Source organism: Nicrophorus vespilloides, unplaced genomic scaffold (assembly GCF_001412225.1).
Source record: "Nicrophorus vespilloides isolate i.1.1-1 unplaced genomic scaffold, Nicve_v1.0, whole genome shotgun sequence".
In the NCBI taxonomy this organism is placed as follows: Eukaryota; Metazoa; Arthropoda; class Insecta; order Coleoptera; family Silphidae; genus Nicrophorus; species Nicrophorus vespilloides.
In genome coordinates this window covers 101,487-115,910 of record NW_017099582.1, presented here as the reverse complement: position 1 = coordinate 115,910, position 14,424 = coordinate 101,487, and the positions used below count along the sequence as shown (strand labels likewise).

At 34.5% G+C, this 14,424-nt stretch overlaps 2 protein-coding genes across 4 annotated transcripts; one reads left to right on the top strand and one right to left on the bottom strand.

The window, feature by feature from the left end:
* Positions 1-1,208: 1,208 nt before the first annotated feature.
* On the bottom strand, positions 1,209-5,192 carry LOC108564822 (RNA polymerase I-specific transcription initiation factor RRN3). 2 transcript variants are annotated; one of them, XM_017923973.1, is made up of 9 exons: positions 5,111-5,192; positions 4,879-5,052; positions 4,275-4,799; positions 4,067-4,219; positions 3,802-4,007; positions 2,122-2,356; positions 1,885-2,063; positions 1,567-1,825; positions 1,209-1,511 (listed from the first exon to the last, which is right to left on the bottom strand). In XM_017923973.1, the coding sequence occupies exons 3-9, from the start codon at positions 4,787-4,789 to the stop codon at positions 1,331-1,333; spliced, it is 1,728 nt and encodes a 575-aa protein (XP_017779462.1). In that variant the 5' UTR covers positions 4,790-4,799; positions 4,879-5,052; positions 5,111-5,192; the 3' UTR covers positions 1,209-1,330. The 2 variants fall into 2 exon arrangements, with proteins under 2 accessions (XP_017779462.1, XP_017779463.1); XM_017923974.1 differs by having other exon boundaries at positions 4,275-4,794.
* LOC108564821 (trafficking protein particle complex subunit 11) lies at positions 5,173-13,208 on the top strand. Of its 2 annotated transcripts, XM_017923972.1 has the most exons (12): positions 5,173-5,222; positions 5,302-5,737; positions 6,024-6,383; positions 6,434-6,664; positions 6,722-6,863; positions 7,013-7,317; positions 7,375-8,294; positions 8,354-8,718; positions 8,776-8,933; positions 11,106-11,319; positions 12,214-12,405; positions 12,576-13,208. In XM_017923972.1, exons 2-12 carry the CDS (start codon positions 5,358-5,360, stop codon positions 12,642-12,644), a joined length of 3,336 nt encoding a protein of 1,111 aa, XP_017779461.1. In that variant the 5' UTR covers positions 5,173-5,222; positions 5,302-5,357; the 3' UTR covers positions 12,645-13,208. The 2 variants fall into 2 exon arrangements, with proteins under 2 accessions (XP_017779461.1, XP_017779460.1); XM_017923971.1 differs by lacking the exon at positions 5,173-5,222 and having other exon boundaries at positions 5,249-5,737.
* Positions 13,209-14,424: the final 1,216 nt, after the last annotated feature.

Genomic DNA, 14,424 nt, shown 5'->3' with positions numbered 1-14,424 from the left:
TTGAAAATGTCTACAATACCATTTTTAAATTATTCCAAAGTGTAGTGACTTTTAAATTGTTATTAATAATAAATAATAACAATTAATAATCTAATTGTATTTGACATTACTTCATAATGTTATGGCTTATTATGAATAATTCAACAAAATCAAATAAATTAATAATAATTTATTGTTATTACTAATAAAAGTGTACCACAACGTGACAAAGCTCCGAAATAATTTAAAAATGATATTGTAAAAATTTTCGATATAGTCGGGATTTTGATATAGTCAGGATTATGTTTGTCGGGATTATGGTTGTCGAGATTCTAATACAGTCGAAATTATGGTTGTCGAGATTTTGATATAGTCGGAATTATGGTTGTCGGGATTTCGATACAGTCGGGATTTCGAACGTCGGGATTTTAATAGACGGTATTTCGGTTCTCGGGCTTGCGAAATAGACCAATTTTGAAGATGTATATGCAACACTTATTTCTATAGTGGATTGAAAGAAACAAACAATTTGATAATTTTGAAGCTGTTTTGTTAAACAAAATCCAAAGAAAATATACAAATATACATTTATAATAATTATTTATTATATGTTTACTTACGTTACGTTTACATTTAAACAAATTACACAAAATAAGACACAGAGCATTTGCAGTTTTATTTTTCTTATTATATTAAGTTTCTAATACATTTGTTGCAATAAATATTAAGAAATAGATGAATGAAACAAAATGAAAATGTTAATTTTTACTAATTTCTTCAAATAAAGAATTTTACAGTAATATTTATATATTGTATATTTACTTACCTTTATTTACTGAAAACAATAATGAAATAAGTACTAGTGTTTGGGCAAAAGTTATTATTGTAATATTTTTCCATGAAACAAATTTAATTATAAAAAATAATAAGAAATGTTTGAAAATTGTCATGCAACCAAACTTGCACCTATTTTCATTTGAAGTAATGCACAAACGTCTTGCTTATATAAATATAGATTTATTTAACACTTAGTTTCGAATTTAAGTACACCTTAAAGTAAAAACTAAACTATTGTTTATAAAATAAATAAAAGTGAAAATCGTTATGCAACCAAATTTACATATATTCTAATTTTAAATAAGGAACAAACGCGTCTAAAATATATATATAAAAAAATATAGATTTATTTAAAACTAAACACAACTTACAGCATACATTAAACGCAAAACGATGGTTTATTGTATAAAAAAAAATTGCGAAAATAAATGATAATACAATCGATTGTACACGTACAGAAAATAATAACTGAGTATCATCAATACACATTTGTTTCTCGAAACAATCGAATAATCTAACTAACGGCCATCTTGAAGCCTGGTGAAGTCCCGTAAGAGAACTCGGAGAACTTCTTAGACATCCTCGAATCGTTGAGGAAGTCGTCCTCTTCGGTTTCCTTCTGCTCATCATCGTACATATCGTCACAGTCTGGTTCTTGATATTTAATGTAATGCGGAGCAACGCGTTCACTTGATCTGAAGATATAGACATTTAGTTAATTGTAATTTGTGAAATTGATCTTAACATTACCTTTTCAATACGTAAGGATCGAATGGGAAAAAACAATCCAACACGTTCTTCATGGGAACGACAGATCCGTGCTCATCCAAGTAAATTGTAGGCATAGTATTCCTAGCGTTGTGCTCCATTACAGTGTAGCAATATGCCAATTGATAAGTTCTGGTAACCGCAGCGAAATTCTGCACAACGGCTGGTTGACAGACGCGCAATGGATTTAGTCGAGACAAGACGATTTTGCCCAAATTCAGACTCTCCAAAAACGTTATATCTGCAATAAAAATAACATTAATATCAAGAGAAAGCTATACAATTAAAAAAAAAACTCACTCTTCTTTGTGTTGACTAAATCCTTTTGACGGAACGCGACGACGTAAAAGAGCGTTTGGCAAATGCAGTAGAACAAACTGTGATGCCTTATATCGCAATGCACAAACTCCAAACCATCTTGCCTTAGGATATAAGCGTGTATCCATTCGGCGAATTGCTGCAAAGTTCCTTTTAACATACTGCAAAACAAAGATTAATCATGTAATCAATTAATTATATAATAATAATCTCAATTACCTTAAAGGAATGAACGATGCTCTAGCAATGAGACTTCCCATGTAATAAACTGCTGATTGCTTAAGTATTGTCGGTACAGCGGTGGAGTTAATTTTCTTCCACAGATGGTTCAAAAAGGCTTCAGAGAACGTGCTTTTCAGACTGCAGATGTAGTACATCACGAATTGTACGTGGTGGATGTTGAAGGTCGGAAGAATCACCTCGTCGAATATGTTCAGCATCTCCAGGTAAAGTCCTAACGACAACGAATAAACAAATTAAAATTGCGTTGCAGATAGGTGTAAATCATATCTAACATTCCATTTATTTTTTTTAAAAGAGAGAAATAAGGAAACGCTCTTTGATGGTCGGTTCAAACTACATTAGTAAAATTGTATCAAGAAAAATCCTTCAATTTGTACAAATTAGTCACGTTATTAATAATTTAGTAAAGTTCTTAATTTATAATTGAATTTTTGTTAATTGGTTTATATTAATTTTGTTAAGTGAATTTCATCATAAACTTTTTGTTATTTGGAAATCAAGTGAAGGTAGTTTAGTAGTTGAAAAGTTTACAAGTTATATTAGTGATGAAGTTCAAGTTTCAACCTGAAAAATAAAGATGAATATGTGAGCAAGAGTAGAGAAGACGTGGCAGTTGTAGTTTGAAATGGATTTAATGTTGGAAGATGGAAATAGGTGTAATTATACGGTTCGGAACAAAATCCCGACACTGTTAAAATCCCGACAACATCTTTTATGTTTTTGATTAGACGCAAAACAAAGTTGAATTGCTAAAATGGTCGGGATTTTGATACTGTCGAGATTATGGTTGTCGGGATTTCGATATAGACTCTTAATTATATGAAGTTTAAGTTAAAATTAAAGGTAGAGGAGAATGATGATTTGGTGGTGAAATGAAAGGAAAACATACAAACGTGCACAAATATTCCGAACCATCCGATCAAGAGAGATCATATAAAAATTATATATATATATATAAAAAATAAATTTATATCGAACTGAGTTGAGTACTTAATTCCCAATATCGAAGTTATCACGAGCAATTCAGATCCTCTCTCCATTCAGCGAAGAAGCGCACTTTCATATTGTCGATTTGTTTTTCGCATCCAACAAAAATCCAAATTAAGAATTAATTAATGCACGTAATTTGTCTTGACTTCAAACGCAGAAACGACTGCTCCCGCCGCTAAATGCAACGTTTCGATCTCGTTTACACCTACCTAAATAAATCGAGATCAACAAACATGCAAAACGCATCATCAGTTCAGAGATGAACGGAAACAATCGTCGCGCGTCTCCATCGGTAGACAAACTACACAAAAACATCGTTTCGTAACAAAATATTCAGACCATATACAGACCTCTGGGAATTGATCATCAACTGATCGAGAATCGGTTTCGCATCCCCCCACGGGTGTGTCGTGTTTCATCAGATCAATCTTCTTCAAGTGATTATTACATTTCAGTCAGTTCTGCCGAAAAAACGAGAGATCTCGTAAGGCATATCATATACTTCGCTCTTAATCTTAAAGCAGTGTATCAAATTAAAAACTCGATTTATCCACATGTCGCAGTGCTTGTGGCTAAATCCCATACATATAGATAATAAAACAAAGATATTTCCGGTAGACAATGTAACGGAACAAACAATTTAGGTGAGATGATTAATTATATTACCTTTAGCTTTCTCCCAGTCGAGTTGCTTCGTTTCTGGTGTACAGCATATGGTTTCGAAGTTGTCGAAGATCATTTTCATGCTGACATCAAGTGCATGGGCTAAGGGCAGTCTCATTTCGGTCTTCTCATCCATTTCAAAAACGTCCTCTTCCTCTTCCAATCGAGAAATCTCCTCTTTCGGAGCGTGAGCGTCCATTAAAACTAATCTAAAGTAAATAAACAATACAATCAATAGATTCTTAAGATTAATTTCTGTTACACTTACTTAGAGAATATCAACCTCAAGATGTCTTGCCTAAAAGGTGGAGAGTAATCCACAATCCTTAACAAATTGTAGAGGTACACTTCAAAGTTGTGCGCAGTCTTGTTGATGTAAGGGAATTGGCTAACTAATTCTAAAAATATATCCTCTTTGATCCTGAAAACCAATATTATTAATTATCCACAAATCAAGGAATAAAATTCACACTTACATTGGGAACATTTTTAACATAATATTAAAGACATGGTGGATACAATCATATTTGATTGATTCTGCTTTCGTGGGTTCATTATCCACCCATTCCTGCACATTATCTTCTGTTATAAAGTGTTTAACTAAATTATTAATAATAAACTTGATGTGGCAATTGTGCACAGTCATTAAAGCATGTAGAAAACTCTGAAACATGCATATCACACCAGGACTTCTCGTGGTCCAATCCAGTTTCAATGTTGCCTCAATGAACAGCTGGAGCTCCTCATTCAAAACGGACACACACATCGTGGCCTCTGTCAACAAAGTGATGATGTTCTCATCGCTAAGTTGGTAATCTCTCATCATCAGCAGAAGAGTTTCATAATCCTTGGTGTCAGTCCTATCCAAATAGTTCTCGAAGATACCCTGCAGGTTACCTTTATTCGGTATACTGAATTGCACATTACTCGAAGTACTCGTAGAAGTGTACTTCCGCCCCACAGAGGCTCTCTTCCTCGCAAACACCGACATTCTATCTGTTCTAAATGAGTCACAAAAAAAAAATTATTTAATATTTAACATAAAATTGGGATTAAGTTTGCTTTTTTTGGAATACTCACGTAATAAATAACTAATATTAACTAAAATAAAGACTTTTCCGTCGTTTCTCACTGAAATAATTCTAATTTTCTGAATTTAGTCGCAGTTCTTCAGCACATGTAGATCACATTTCTCAATATTGCATTAAGCCAATGGAAAATGTCACCACGAACAACCGCATGGATTTCGGCCAACTACGTAAAAATTTATTTAGTAAAAAAAAATATTCGCAACTGTTTCGAACTTATTTACTTACTTAATACTCAATAAACATTCGTTTATTTAATGGAAATCTTTGCTAAAACTAAGAATAAATCGATATTGAAGTAGAAATAATTGAAGTTCTTAGGGACTTTTGGTGATGGTGAGTTAAGATCGTAGCTAACTTCAGCATTGTTGTGGATCCATCAGATGTTTCAAATGTCACTTGGGTTGTTCCACAGGGATCTCTGCAAATAAGTTATGTTTAAGTAAAACTTATAGAGAATTGAGCTCGAAGATGCAGAACGTTATTCCGGATCAGCACGCGTTTCCTCCGGAACTGTGCGCGAAACCTCTGTCTTTGGTTGGGATAAGTGGGTTGGATACTAGGAACAATGCCACCCACAAAAGTATTTGGGATGTTTTTGGTAATACGAAGACTGATGTTTCTGGACTCAACTATAAACTCATTGATAATGCTTATGAGTTTCCTGTGGTCAAGCCGAAGAGGAATTCATATGAATGGTACATTCCTAAAGGGATCTTGAAGAAGAATTGGATGGAGAAACATCTCAATAAGATACCTGCTGTTATGGTCATTTTCTATGATCTGGATTGGAATGATCCTCAGTGGAATGAGAAGATGATTGAGTGTGCTTCAAGAGTGCAGAGCATTCGGTAAGAGATCTTACTTGATTAAGTTCTAATTGAAGATTGTCTTTTTTGTAATTGATACTTAAAACCAAAGTTGGTACATTTTTCTACACATTTGAATCTTTGGAAACCAATAACTAAGTTAAAACAATATTATTGTTGGTACACCTGACATAATTTCAGGTATCAAATGATGGATAGTGTGGACCAACCTATATAATCTTATTTGATTATGTTGATATTATATAAATGAAGAAATTGCATATTTTGTATTTTTGTAACAAGTTGTAACTTTTTCTTTGTATAATAGTGTTGCATTGGAAGGAAGGAATACAAAGTTATCAGTGGTTCTGATACAGAATCACAGCGTTAACCCAGGAGACGACGATTCCCATCAAACAGAGAGGGTGAACGCTCTTTGCACCAGCTGCGAATTGAACCCGAACTCGCTCTTCGTCCTTCCACATGGAGATCATCTTCAAGGATACGCAACACGTCTGGCCGGTGCCTTCAACGATTTGGCACAGAACTATTACCACACCGAGATTAGAAACGTGAAAAGTCACAGGGAGCATCTGCAGAAGCAGACGCATCAATACCTCTTCGTTCGTCATCAGTTCAAGATGGGATTCCTGAGCGAGCTGAAGCAGGATTTGCATGGAGCTCACAAGTATGCTCTTAAATAGTATTGAAATGCTCATTTTAATGTTTGTATTGCAGACATTACACGCACGCCTACAACAATTTACTGGAGATTAGAATCGTGGATACGAACGCTATGGAGATCAGGACCGTCGCAGGATTTATTAATTACAAGCTTTGCAGGCTGATGTTCTCTTTGAATTTACCGAGGGATGCAATTTCGCAGTTCAAAGCGCACACGGAACGCTTCAAGACGCGCTACGGTTTTCAGGAGTTGTCCTTCGAGCATCACGCGTGGATGGCTTTGCAGTATGTTTATTGACTGGATCTTGAAGATGATTTAATGATGATTTTGTCTAATTGAAGGAATCAAGTATTTGGGGATATCTTCGACGAGGCTGTTAAGCTCGGTCTTCCGGCCGTGCAGACGCAGCATCCTGGTCTTTACTACCAACAAGCCGTTCATCATGCTACACTAAGAAAGAAGGCGTGTGAGGATTTATGTAAGGTAATTTAGGTGGTGATCAACGCAATAATTAACTTGTCAAGTATCGCGTAACTTGTAAGTAGTATCCACTTTAATTAGTTGTCAAAAATGACGTGATGTTGACTATCTGTGATCCGCAATTTTTGATGGTATTGTTGATGTGTATTTAGGGCTCAAATGTATATCCGCTTCCTGATCCGCTCGAAGGTATCGCAACAATGGACTTTTACGGTCAAAGACCGTGGAGACCCGGCAAGATGACGTCCGATCCTCCGGATCCTCAGGTCGAATGGAACGGTATCAAAGCGCTACAGTTCTTGGAGAATCAAGTGAATCATTCGATCATTATCATAACGCTGTACGGACTCGCTGTTGCCCAGTTCAAGACGTACAGATGTCCAAGAACTAGACGATTTTTGGTTGTCCAGATGGCCGATGAATACTACAATTCCGGAGACTACGGCAAAGCATTAACGTCAGTTAAAGAACATTGATTTCCTTTAAGCAAAAACTTACAAAACTTCGATTTCAGATTGTTTTCTCATATGCTATGGGATTATCGTTCCGAATGCTGGTGGTCGTTGCTTTCACACATCCTGTACAAAGCTCTGCAGTGCGCCTTCCTCACGGCTCGCATCGACGATTACGTGATCTTCACCTTGGAACTCCTCGGCAGTAAATCCACGCTACCCAAATCGCAAAAGCTTCAGATCTTCGAAAACCTGAACAGCGTCTTCCGCAAACAATGCCCGGAAGCAATCGTAATCCTTCCTGAGATCAAGAAATCGCGCGTTCTCTGGAAAAACCTCCTCGGCGAAGCACCGCAAACGTACAAGTTGGAAATGAACAACATCGTTTCGTGCCTCGATTGCAAGGTGAGATTTCAGGAAGAGAAGTACCAAGTCGATGGACTCGTGATCATCGAGATACTCGTTCGGAATTCGTCCGATTTTCAAATCACTCTTCTCGGTATTTCCATCTCGTTGGAAAACTACGTTAAAAACACGGAGATTTGCGTGGAGACTACTACAAATCAGGACTTTTGCTTCGCCGCCGGTCAAGTGAAACGCTTCATCATCGAGTATAAACCGAATCCGGCGGATATTAATAAAGAGTTGGAGATCTCTTCGGTTCATCTGTACTTGGGTCACATGCAAAATCCGCTCTTCGATTTGCAGTTTAATGGTTTGGGGAACGATATTAAATCTATTCCAATGGAATTGGTGCATTTCCGCAACTGCGAGTCGATCGATTTCGATAACATCAAAGCTTTGCTGAAGTGCAGCGTCGTTCCAAGACATTCCAAATTGGCGATGCATTTCGAGCACGCAAAACCAGCTTTAGTTGGAGAATGGTATAAGATTAGGATTAATCTTGCTGATTCCCGGGATTATCAGGTCAACAATTTGATCTTCGAGATCAGCCTTCAAGATGATGATGTATCAGATACAAGTAATCTTAGTGTAAATTTCGAGTTACAAGTTGAATGATTTGTGGTTTGTTTTGTGCAGCGGAATTCAAGCAGATGAGCTTGGATAATGAATTGGAGAAACTTCCTATCAAGGTGAGTCTAGGCGATATTAGTCCTAGCGATCAATGCGTTACTGTTCTCTACATGAGAGCCTTCACCACCGGCGAGAGGAATTTGCAAGTCAATGTTTCCTTTAATCTACACAACGACGATCTTATACCAAGTTCCATGGAGGAATTCATTCACGTCTCAGTCGTAAAACCCTTCGATTTCTCCACGAAGATCCTCACCACGCACTTCGAAGAGCTGATCAAGCATTACGTCGATGAGACTTTCGTTATTATGCCAATCATAAATTGTCTTTCACCGTGGCCTTTGGTTATTGAGAACACCGAATTAGATTATGTAAGAATGTTTTAGCATTCGCAATGTTTTTTTTTATGTTTTGGATTGGTTTTGTAGCATGATAACGTTCATAACGAGGATGTGAGCATATCTAGTCAGCTGATTGGATGCGAGGTGTCCAATGGGGAAACCGCTTCAGAGATTTACATGGCCAATACCAGCAAAGTTAGCGATTCACCAATCCTGATTGGTAACTACACCATACATTGGAAACGGTAAGTCTTATGTTACAAATTTATTTAAAAATAACAGATAACTAAAGTTAAACATGAGGATGGGTGATAATTCTGATTAAACGTCAAAAGTTATTGAAGAATCGCCATATCTCGGTCATTAATTAATATTTGGTAACAATACTTATCATAGAAGAACCGCAATAGATGTAAAAAAAAATACAAAAAAATCTTTATTTTTGTAAAACAATCTAAATCTCTGTTATAAATTAATATTATTTACTATATTTTTATATCAAAACAAGGAAATAAAGGTCTAAAAATGTGTAATTAAAAGTAAACAAATATTGTAATATATGCAACCAAATGTACACATTACTATATATTATTTTCGAAAGATTTCATCCGTGAACTACAGGAAAACGGTAATCACCTTAAATCTGTATGTAGGCTCATTGAAAAGCCCAAAGTTTTGCCAAAGTTGTTCATATTTGGTAATCCAATTGATTTTCCTAGTTATCTTGTAATTAAATAAAACGTGAGGTCCTGAAAATTATCGAAAAATCGCCATATCTCGATAATTACATTAAATAAAAGACCACTTCTTATGTAATTATGAAAAGTATGAAAATATTACAAGTTAATGTATAAAATTAAAAAAGTCTTGTTTTTGAAAAAGAAAGTAAATGAATTATGCAATAAGTTGTAATTACAGACAAACGTATTGGAAATATATTATCTTTGCGCTAAAATTAAATTTAAACAAAAAAAATATATGCAGAGAACTACTAAAAACAAACACAGCTTTGAGAGAGCAATATTTTACGTCTGTAGTAAATCATGCGAAATATTCGCATACATCTTTGTACTTGAGCATTATTACATTTGTGTTATGTCCAAAAGAATTTTGGTTACATATGCAAACAAGTTATTTCACATTTTCAATTATTTTTTAGCGAATACAACAATGATAAAGTACAATAACTAAAGGACGATGACCCTTATGATCTTTGATCCTGCATTGTGTGTGTGCTTGTGTATTTTTATATATATATATATATATTAAATTTCTAAATATTTGCACCTATTTTTAAATCCTACCGCAACTTTATTTTGTAAACCTACTTGTTTATTACATAAATATCATTTTTATTGCCGATACACCGTTGACATGTCCACACATTTGTATAAACTGTATTTTTATCTTTCGGAATTTGTACCATCATCATCATTCCAAATCTGTTTTTATTTCCACATTTTATTTAATGAAAAATTTCGCAAAATAGTTCTCAAGTATTGCTTTTCTCATTTTACTTGTCACGTGTAATGTAAATATACTTGGCAAGTATACAGCTTAGGATTTGTTACTACAGTAAATATAATATACAGAATATTATTAGTATCCATGACTATCATAGTCAATTGAGTTTCTCAATGTACATGTCAAGTGTTTTAGTAAATTGATGGTCACCCATTCGCAACGTACTTTGCTTAACTATACTAAAGAAAAATGTACATTTCTACATTATTGTCGTGGAATCACGTTAACTATTGGGTAACTGTATTTTTATCTTTCCGAATTTGTATCATCATCATCCCAAAACTGTTTATTTTCAAATTTTATTTAATGTAAAATTTAGCAAAATAATTCTCAAGTAATCTGTCAAGTATTGCGTAGTGTAAGTATCCACGACTTCTGTTTTGCATTTCTCATTGTACTTGTCAAGTGTAATGTGAACATACTTGACAAGTATGCAGCTTGGGATTTGTTACTATAGTAAATATAATATACAGAATATTAATAGTATCCATGACTACCATAGCCAATTAAGTTTCTCGATGTACGTGTCAAGTGTTTTACTAAATTGATGGTCACCCATTCGCAACGTACTTTGCTTAACTATACTAATGTAAAATGTATTGCGTAGTGTAAGTATCCACGACTACTGTTTTGCATTTCTTATTGTACTTGTCAAGTGTAATTTGAATATATTTCACAAGTATACAGCTTAGGATTTGTGACTATAGCAAATATAACATACAGAATATTATTAGTATCCATGACTACCATAGCCAATTGAGTTTCTCAGTGTACGTGTTTTACTAAATTAATGGTCACCCATTCGCGACGCACTTTGCTTAACTATTTTAATGAAATATATATTTATCAGTCTTATATTTCTTCATTACTGATGCAGTTTTTATTGATTACAGTGCGAATGGCGAGAGTACGATCACGAAGATACCCATCAACGGATTGATCGTCGATTTCATCCCTCTGGACCTGAGCGTATCTCTTCCAGCTTACGGATTGGTCCGGACTCCTCTTCTGGTCGAATACCAGCTGAAGAACAAATCGCATCATCTCATCCAACTGGACGTGAGCGTCGAAGGAAGCGAGGCTTTCATGTTTGCCGGTCACAAGCAGGTGAGAATACTCGTTCTAGGCGAAGACAAAAGCCTCCATAAATCCGTTACCCGACCTCTGTAAATATTTTAAAAACATTTCGCCATCTCCCGTATGATTTAATGTTTATTTATTATTTTTTTCCTGCGAGAATCGCAGAGAGTTTACGTTTTCCTTTACGAAAATCCACATTGATTATTATTATTCTCTCATATTCAGTTTTTGTTATGGTTATCAATCGTTGCGTTATAAAATTTTCATAATTTTAGTTTTTTTTGGAAAAGTTTAATTAATAAGCACCAATTAAATTTGATAAATTACGTTTTATCTAATTACTCGATAACCACGCACGCTGATTACATCATCAAATATGCAAATTAATTACAAAACTTCGGCCTTTCCAATGGATTTAGAGACAAATTTGTAATATTTACCATTCTTCCGTAATCAGAACGATAAATTTGAGTAATTCTGTGAAAGTAATGCGAGGAGCTGTGTTTTTTGACTGTCGCGAACATTTGCACTTTGTCGTGGGTTTTAAATTTATACAAAAAAAAATAAAGAAGAGAAACGCGGTAGAATTTCAAAGATGTTCGAAGCTTTGAAACGAAACATGCCTGATTTTGTCATCCAATTTATTTAAAAAATTGCTTTGACACCGTTTCAAACGTTATTTATTTATGTACATGTTTTTTTTATATATATACAAGTGTTTCATTTTCTCCGCTTGCGCGTGTATATTTTTATTTCTACTTGTTTTCGCTCGTTGCTCCAGTTTTTTCCACATTTTTAAACCGATATTATCTAACCGGTAGGAAAGTTGATCCCCTGTTTTTTTTTCACCCAATTGTTGTTGATTTTTTTTTTATAAAAGAAAAAATAAAACGACTATGTTTTCTTCTCTTCGTGTTTCAGTTCCAGACGACGATTTTACCAGGCGACAGGAGGAAGCTCAAGTACAACCTGTATCCGTTAATAGCGGGCAGTGTGTCATTGCCTAGGCTAGTCCTGAGCGTGCCTGAAAATAGTACAGACGGCCCATCTTTAAGACAAGAGCACTTGAATTCCTTGCTGCACCGGTCCTTGCCCACGCACATTTACGTAATGGTTCGTTATAAATTTATATACATTCTAAGCCTTCTTTTCTTTGTTTCATTCTCTTTCTTCAAAACACATTAACAGTAATGTTCGTTCATCAAAATCAAAAGGAATCATGTTAAACAATTTACATAAATCAAACTGAAAATATTTAAAACTATTCTTGCTTTTTTTTCCAGCCGCAAATGAAGGGACAGCCAGAATTAACGAACGTAATTAAAAGATGCGAAATGATTAATTTGAATTGAAAGGATTCCGAAGACGCAAGAACTTTTGAAGGCATTCAATTTTTGGTAGAGGTAATTGTATGAAGAATTGCGAAATGATTAATTCGAACTAACTTTTGCGGAGAGAAGGGATCAAATATTATTTTTTTTGGGTAGATGTATTTGCAGACTAGACAGGAGAGCGGAGAGAGAGAGTCACGGAGAGGCGCGTGTAATTTCATAATAATTTTCTAAAAATGTATTTGGCTGGGGATTTGGCTCTCGCACGACCAGACCTTTTCATTTATTTATTTCCTTCTACTCAGGTTTTTTTTTCCCTCTTCTTTGCTCTCTCGTCTGTAATTCGTACTACTTCTCTGAATCGTCGATGATTCACACTCATTTAGGGTCCGAGATTGTTCAGGGATAAACAAAAATATACATGTATATTATCTAACTCTGCCGTTTATTCATCCTCAGAAAAGACAAAATCCATTACCGTTTCTTTGTCCTATTTCTTCATTTTACATTTTTATTGTAATAAAAGTTCGTGGTTTTATCGTTAAATTATCATTACTATTTATTCATCCTCTACAATTACAAGACAAAAACTGAGATTCGTAGATTTTTATTAAAACTCTTATTTTAATGTTATATAATTATCTTTTTTTTTTTAATATTGTTCCTTCATTCCATACATATTTTATCGTGTCTTTGTTTTTGTTTCTTCATTTTATAACAATTTTATTATAATAAAAGTTCGTAGTTTAATTGTTAAAAAATATTATTTATTTGTCCATATGTATTTGTACACCCTTTGACACATGGTGACAGCTGTCATTTTGTGACGCATTAAAATTTAAAAGGTTGAGAAAGATAGTAAGGTAGCGTTTGTCAACATATGGGGTTGCGAAAAGACAGCTGTCACCTTATGTCAAAGGGAGGAAATCGTTGTTTTTTTAATACGAAAGTTAAAAATTGTTTAACTTTTGGAAGAGTTTATGTAAAAACAATAATGTTTCCTACAATTTATTTAATAATGTTGATACAAAAAGATTTTAATTCAAAAGGATATGAAATATCTTTAATTTGAAGAATTTACTACAACAGTGAAGATCTAAATGCAAAGAACCGACATGTATAAAAATTGCATTGAAACAAATCCTCTTCGTCATTCACTGAGATCGCACGTGTTATTTTCGAAAAAACAAATGCACTATTCCCGAATGCATTTGTTTCCACCCACTCTCTGATCTTCATTTGTCTTTCTTCTTTGAGCTGTTCATATATTAATTAACGCGGCGATGATGACGATGGACCTCCTCCGGTGCGAGAGGAAGAGGAACACGGTGTGTGAATCGACGTGAAGTTTCTGGATCGTTGCCAAAGTATTTGTTTCCAAATTTATTGCAAATTATTTTCGATGTGCACGCTCCGCACTACAAATATTTATAATTTCGACGCGTACTAACCCCGAAGGACGCACTTTTGCGCACGAGAAACAATTGAAATCTGTATACATACACACAAAAAAAAGCTATGCGTTTCCGTGGTGATAGAGTATTGACCTCAAGAGTATTAACTTCACGCATTATTCATAATGTCAAAGTACTTGTACATATGCAAGTAACTATGAGGATTCTATATTTCAGCGATGGAAAATATGTTTAATTTTATGGTGTAATTAATACAGCTGTCCGCAATTTATGCTCTTCAAATATTTATACTTTATTATATACAAAGTCTATTAGTGCTCATCATCTCTTAAATCATTAATAAAAATCTGCATTTTTTTTTATTCTCTTCCTTCTCTCAACCTTAT

Bases quoted from the DNA above. Each gene is read 5' to 3' on its own strand.
- LOC108564822 (XM_017923973.1), bottom strand. From the start codon at position 4,789: ATGTCGGTGTTTGCGAGGAAGAGAGCCTCTGTGGGGCGGAAGTACACT. The intron at 4,220-4,274 runs GTAAGTGTGAAT...ATTGGTTTTCAG, and splicing joins ATGTTAAAAATGTTCCCAAT to GATCAAAGAGGATATATTTT. The intron at 1,512-1,566 runs GTAATGTTAAGA...CTATATCTTCAG, and splicing joins GATCCTTACGTATTGAAAAG to ATCAAGTGAACGCGTTGCTC.
- LOC108564821 (XM_017923972.1), top strand. From the start codon at position 5,358: ATGCAGAACGTTATTCCGGATCAGCACGCGTTTCCTCCGGAACTGTGC. The intron at 6,384-6,433 runs GTATGCTCTTAA...TTTGTATTGCAG, and splicing joins GATTTGCATGGAGCTCACAA to ACATTACACGCACGCCTACA. The intron at 7,318-7,374 runs GTCAGTTAAAGA...CTTCGATTTCAG, and splicing joins GACTACGGCAAAGCATTAAC to ATTGTTTTCTCATATGCTAT.